Here is a 6,892-nt window from a genome sequence, read left to right as displayed (position 1 = left end):
TTTCTGAAGACAGTCGGTTTCCTTCAGAGATACATTCATATAAAACACCCGCGCCGCGTTTTGATTTTGAAATGTGCATTGCTCATGTTTATTCAACGAAATCAAACGCCAGAAATAAATCAATGTATGGGAAACACTGGTAATATCGAAATATTGGAAATGTGTTTAAAAATCATATCACCGTTATTGAAAAAAATTATATCGCGATACATATTGATATTGAATTATTGTCCAGCCCTAATATCATCAAATCATCTGGTCATCTTAATCTGGTAGAATCTAGTTTTCCAACTGAGATGACAAAAATTGCTTTATCAAGCTGGTTCTTTCTATAGTAGACCACTTAAATCAGCTATAAACCACCTCCCATTTCTTAAACAACAGTGGTATGATCTAGTTTTTCAAGCAGAAAAGACAAAAATGCCTTTCACCACCTACCACATCCCAAAAACAGTCTACCATGTCCTAAAAAATACAAAAATGGCTTTATTAAGCAGGTTAATGCCGGTAGACCACTTTAAAACCAGCTACATGTTCTAAAAAACCAGCCTGACCATCTTAATCTGGTATGATCTGTCAAAATGTCTTTATCAAGCTGGCTTGTGCTAGTAGACCGCTTTGAACCAACCACTGTCCTAAAAACAGCCGTAACATCTTAAATTGGTATGATCTGTTTGCCAGAGAAGCCAAAGATGGTTTTGAGGAATTGCTCTAATGATGTGTCATCAAATCCAGCATGTTATCTGAACTTTTATTTTCTTTTTTCTACAGAGCCGAGGTTCTAAGCAGAGTGTGGCGTGTTCGAGTCCAGTGCCTGTGTTTGTGGATCAGGTGGAGCACGACTCACTGGTCTCTCTAGATGCTCTGGAGGTCATGTCTGAGTGCGACATGCCCATCGCCTTCACCCGAGGCTCCCGGTCTCGAGCCAGTCTGCCCGTGGTCCGCTCTACCAACCAGACCAAGGATCGCTCACTAGGTATACACATTGATATGCACATACTAAATTATATGTAAATACTAGGGATGTAACGGTTCATAAAATTCATGGTTCAGTTCGATACGGCACAGTGGTGTCACGGTTCGGTACGTTTTAGGTACCTTTTCGAAAAGGGGGTGGGGGTAATTGCTTACTTCAGAAATTAATATATATAATTGCTTATGTTGGAAATATTTCTGTTTTAAACCACGAAGGCGAGCTAGTGGATATCACATAAGCAACGTGCAAACTAATGCCAGTGAACGTCTTAATCTCAGTCAATTCACTATGCAGAAAGTGAATGTAAAAATGGAATGACGGCGTAATGACAGAGCTTTTAGCATCTGACGCAGAATAATTGATGTTTTTGACAATATCTCTGGCTATCGTCGATACAAGATCGTCGTCTTTCGACGCAACCCAGCAAGGGGAGGTTATCGTGGGGCTGTCCGCTACACCACTGGGCAGACAGCACGTTGCCTGTTACGTCATTTGGGCTGCCTTGTTGAACGCAGTGGCACTGAGAACATTATATTTCACACTCTTTAAGCTCTTTTATTTTCCAAATATAATAGGATTAGTCCAACAAATCATTCGGTTTGTAATGCGTACCGAACCGAAAGCCTCGTACCGAACGGTCCATTTCGAATACGTGTATCGTTACACCCCCAGTAAATACACACGTTACAAATATAGCAACCATGCAGACCTATTAGATTTATTAAATCTATATTCATTCATTCATTCATTCATTCATTCAACTGCAGTCGGGAAAAAAATTGGGGGAAAAACATTTTTTCACCCAAATCGTGCAACCCTACAACTAGCTAAATAAAAAACTATACAATACACATATAATATGTTTTCCCCATTTAATTCAAACTGGCAAAGGTTGCGGGGCCTGTCAAATTTTATTAATGATGGGTGTTTGATTTCTGCGGAAATCCGCTGAGCTTTCTGTGAAGTTCTGGGGGTCTGTGAATGAGTGATCTCGCACTGCTGCTTTACTTATTTCCCGTCTGCTGCTAAATGATTTAGTTGCAGAGTTAAAGCATCTGTGGAAGTGTGTGTTTACTTAAGTTTGTCTGTCTGTCTCTTGTATTTAAGTTCAATGTCATAACAGCGAATTCGGCTCTGTCATTACCGCTTCATGTAATGGAAATATACGAGGCTCCACAGCTGAAATTCATAGCCTGTACTTAACAACGCACAGGCATATATTACGGCACAGACTCATGCTTGTGGACACACACAGAAACACACGGAAATAGGACTCTTTTGCCAACATACACACACACATATAGTACACTATCACACTCTGTATTCTCCCTACATCCAGATAGAATGACGGTCAAACACACACAGGCCTTGAAATGGGAGCCTTCTCTGGCTGCTCAACTCTGATTGGCTGGTTTAAACAAGGACCAGATGGAAAGACTGTTATGGGGAGAAATTGTGTGTTCATTCAGACTATTCCCTCAAAATTCATCTGAGAAGATAGATATAGACCGACCTGCAGAGAGAAACTAGATGTTGTTTAATCAGGAAGGAACACAAAGGCAAGGAGACGTGCATCTATTAGAGACATTCAGTGTTGACCCGATTGCTGTAAGTCATCATTCATTTAGTTCAGCGGTATTTAGTTTCTGTCGCTGTTGAGAGATGTCGTCTTAGGTTTGTTTAAGACCTTCTTTTGAAGTATAGGTTCTGCAAGTAAAAAGTTCATTTATTTATCCTTTACAGAAATTTATTTGTAACAAAAACTTTTTGTAATTTTGTAATTAACTTCAAATATGTCATATTGTATTCAGTTGCATGTTGACGTTCAGCCAGTAGTTTAATATTGTACCATTTATATTTGTTTACATCATTCGCAGTGCACCATGGGATGTGCAGTTCATGACTTTGTATAAGATGTTAAGTATGCAATCTTGTAATTATTAATTATTTTTCTCATTTTCAAATGCATTTTAGATTCAAATCAAAGTTGGACATTCATTTCAAAGCTGTTTGTTGTTATTATTTGTTTATCCTTTTTTATTGTTGGATAAAACTATTAAACATCATTTTTTGGTATTTAAAATAACGCTGAAACTAAAAAATATATAAATATTAGATTAAAAACATAAATGAAAATGAGAAATGTTGCTTGGTAACTAATTGAAATAAAATGTAAGTTTAAGCTGAACTACTAAAATTAGTATTACTGAAATAAAAGGAAACTAAAGCTAAGTAGAAATACAAAAAAAATAAAAATGGCAAAAGAACATAACAAAAATGCCAAAAAATAAACTAAAATTAAATCTGAAAATATAAAAAAATAAAAGTATGAAAATATGAATAAATAATATAATAGTATATAAATAATACTAAAATAACACTGATCCTTATGGAGAAAATGAACAGAAAAAATACTTTTCTGTAATTTCTCAAAAGATGGGAGGTTACTGAAATCTTACTTATGTCTTCCGTTGGACAAGAAGACAGTGGGATGATATAAAAAATCTATGTCTTCAGTTGGACAACAAGACAGTGGGATGATATAAGAATACATTTGTAATTAGAATGAATTACATTTTTCCACAGTAAACAGTATGCATGGATGATTGAAATGTCTCATGTGGTTGTATTAAAATTCATACAATTAGAAGCTTTTGCTTCTGAGGGTTGTCAAGTTTGGCTGAGAGTGTTTGTATGTGATTGTGATGAAAGCAGTCATTCACATGTGGCTTGGCATTTTGCCCAAGGTGCTCGTCTGAATTATATGCTGTTGATTGTTTGATGCTCGGTAATTAGTTATTAATGCTGGTCATTAGAGTGAAATTGTAGGGTAGCGTTTCCGAAACTGTTCCAAACCAAAGTGAGTTGAATGAAAAAAACGCACTGAATGAAAAAAGTGTCTAAAATAGTGGGAAACATTTGGGATCTCACAATTTGATTTGATTCATGAAGTCACAATTCATTCTCAATTCCGATATATAGAAAATCCTACTTTTTTGGTCTTTGCAAACTGAGTGACAACAATTATGATATTATCGCACAACATTGGATCCATTTTCAAATGTTTTCACTGAGCTGCATTCATCTCTTCAACACTTCATGTGGCTTATATAGCCAGAATTCTTAAAGTACAAAAATAGATCTGCTTTTCTTTACTAGGGTATAAATATCCAACATGCTTTCTTTAATCAACATGCAGATCTGGTTTGGCTACATGAATGATTGTACAGAGCGGAAATGTAGCATTTGAAGGAGTGAAAGTTACATACATGCAGTGAGCGAGAACCGTCGTCTCGTTTCTGTGCCTGGTTTCTGTTTGATTGACAGTTTCGTAGTAACCACTGGAGGTTTGCAGACTGGTTTTCCAGACATCAACACGGCCTGTTTACAAGTACAGCAAACGCTCACATTCTCATTTATTCAGGAGTTGATGCAATTATGTGGGAGTTTGGTGGAGTCAATTTTCTCAACTTCTTTTTTGTGATCTCTCTTACTTTTTGAGTGATTTTTTTTGTCAAAAACACTATCTTTTGTTCAAAATCACTATCTATCTATCTATCTATCTATCTGTCTGTCTGTCTGTCTCTCTCTGTCTGTCTGTCAAATTAACTAATGTTTTATAATAAACATTTCACATATATGCATTTATATAGTCCCTTGTGAACAAGTGACAAACATAAAACTCCCTCCATCCATCTATCCCAGAACATTCTGCCACACCCTACTGCTCTCTCTCTCACCCACATGCTCTTCCCACCAGATTTTACACACCCACACCCACAACTGGGTGGATCCCTCATAGAGTATCATGGAGGAAGAGATAATTGGCTAATCGATATGTACAAATGCATGATGCATCAGTGCCATATCAGATATCATCTGATATTATGGGTGTTAAATTGTCTTAATAACACTATTAAAAGTCATTTAAGCATTTTTTCATACCGTACATGATGCCTAATCTCATTTAAAAAGATTTTAAAAGATTGATTTTAGTTTTAAGTGTTGTTTTTAATTTATTACAAAATACTACAGAATTTTAGTTGCATAGTTGCAAGTAGCTGCTCGAATAATAATGCCTTGAACTTTTATCACCCTGTTTCTTCTCCCCGGTTTCTTTTTTTTTTTCAGGGGTGTTGTATCTGCAGTATGGAGATGACACAAAGCAGATACGCATGCCTAATGAGATAACAAGTGTAGATACAATCAGAGCTCTGTTCGTTAGTGCCTTCCCTCATCAGCTCAACATGAAGATGCTGGAGTCGCCCAGCACCGCCATCTATGTGAAAGACGAGACCAGGAACGTGTACTACGAGCTCACTGATGTTAGGTGAGTGTGTGTGCTAGAGCTTCAGCCTCCTTAAAGTTTCAACAGCTTACTATCTTCCTTCCTCATTCCACATGGCCTGCTTCCTCTAGTTCTGTGACATCACTTAACATAGGAAGTGACCTTCTTCGAAGTCCAAGTGCACCTCTGTTTCCTTTTCTGTTGCTTTTTCCTTGAGAACCAACTCAGTAATTGAATCTCACATGCATTAGTTTTACAGGAAATGTGCAGTTGTTAAAGTGTTGAAAATGAATGAAAACTCATACATACTCACCCTTATGTTCTGCTTGTGGAATATAAAATGAGATGTTTACCAGAATGTCCATGCTGCTTTTTTCCAAATTAAAAGACAAAACAACAAAAGAAGCCTAAATGTGTCATGAAAGTAGTCCATAAGACTGCATTATATTCCAAATCTTCTGTCATATGATAGCTTTATGTGAGGAACACATTGAAATTTAAGCTTTATTTGCTGAAAATGCTGTCTGCCATGGCTTTCAAATCTTATTTGTGATACTAAGACTTCATATGGGTTTGAACAGCATGACAGTGAATACATGATGGCAGACTTTTCATTTTGTGGGAGAGTTATTATCTTATATGGAACTATAGCTGTGAAAATATTTAGTAATATTTTTTTTTGAATTACTGTAAATAAGACACCCTAGCTCACATACACATACACATGAACAGAACATTATATTTAGATTTAATTTGAACCAAATTGCTGTCTCATACTTTAAAATACCTCACAGCATTTGTTTCTCTGACTTTAAACCAATAAACCTGACTGTCTATCATACATCACCCACCAGCACAGCTAATGTTAACATAACACTTATGTCACACTTCAAACAAACACTCCCACATATTTTCGCTCTCATTCTCTGGTCTTTCGTCTTTCCCTCCACCCTCAGTCTACAAACACTTGTGTGTCCATTGCTTTCCTTACCGTATCTCTCTACCTATTTACAGAATTATGAATAAACCACAACACATTCTCAGTTAGGAATCACATTTGAAAGACCCCATGTAATGAGAGCTGGAGTTTTGTGACTTTTAGTCCGTTTCTATGTGCTAGTATACTGCTAAAAGTTGACAAAATTATACACTACTGCTCAAAATGTTTTTGAAAGAAGTCTTATTCTCACCAAGGCTGCATTTATTTGATCAAAATACAATAAAATCAGTAATGTTGTGAAATATTATTACAATTTAAATAACTATTTTCCATGCAAATATATTTTTAAATGCAATTTATTCCTGTGATGGCAAAGCAAAACTTTCAGCAGCCATTTCTCCAATCTTCAGCGTTTCATGATCCTTCAGAAATCATTCTAATATGCTGATTTGTTGCTTATGAAACCAGTGGCGTTTCGTGGGTTTTAAAATAGAGGAGGCACACTAATTGGTCTGGGAATCCCTGCCGATTAATATTATTATTTGCTTAACCACTTTAAAATGACTTTTTTGTTGCTTTTAGTCAGAAAACACCTCATACAGCATATAATTTCACTTACCTGCCTGTTGTGCCATTTAATTAAGCCGACTGCTGTAGCCTATATCCAGCTTAGGCGTGTTCTCCCTTT

General features: G+C 36.4%; 1 protein-coding gene across 1 annotated transcript in view; it reads left to right on the top strand.

Annotated features, from left to right (window-relative positions):
• The window catches only part of LOC107754210 (sickle tail protein homolog), a gene marked incomplete at its 3' end in the record, with an annotated part of 94,976 nt that overhangs the window by 71,886 nt on the left and 16,198 nt on the right, over positions 1 to 6,892 (top strand). The window contains exons 3-4 of the mRNA XM_016570581.1: positions 772 to 976; positions 5,108 to 5,306. Coding sequence (XP_016426067.1) covers positions 772 to 976; positions 5,108 to 5,306 — 404 coding nt within the window. The remainder of the gene's footprint in view (positions 1 to 771; positions 977 to 5,107; positions 5,307 to 6,892) is intronic.

The sequence above is a fragment of the Sinocyclocheilus rhinocerous genome, unplaced genomic scaffold (assembly GCF_001515625.1).
Source record: "Sinocyclocheilus rhinocerous isolate Xijiao unplaced genomic scaffold, SAMN03320098_v1.1 scaffold442, whole genome shotgun sequence".
Taxonomy (NCBI): domain Eukaryota; kingdom Metazoa; phylum Chordata; class Actinopteri; order Cypriniformes; family Cyprinidae; genus Sinocyclocheilus; species Sinocyclocheilus rhinocerous.
Note: the sequence above shows the minus strand (reverse complement) of the source record. Positions and strands in the feature narration are given on the sequence as shown.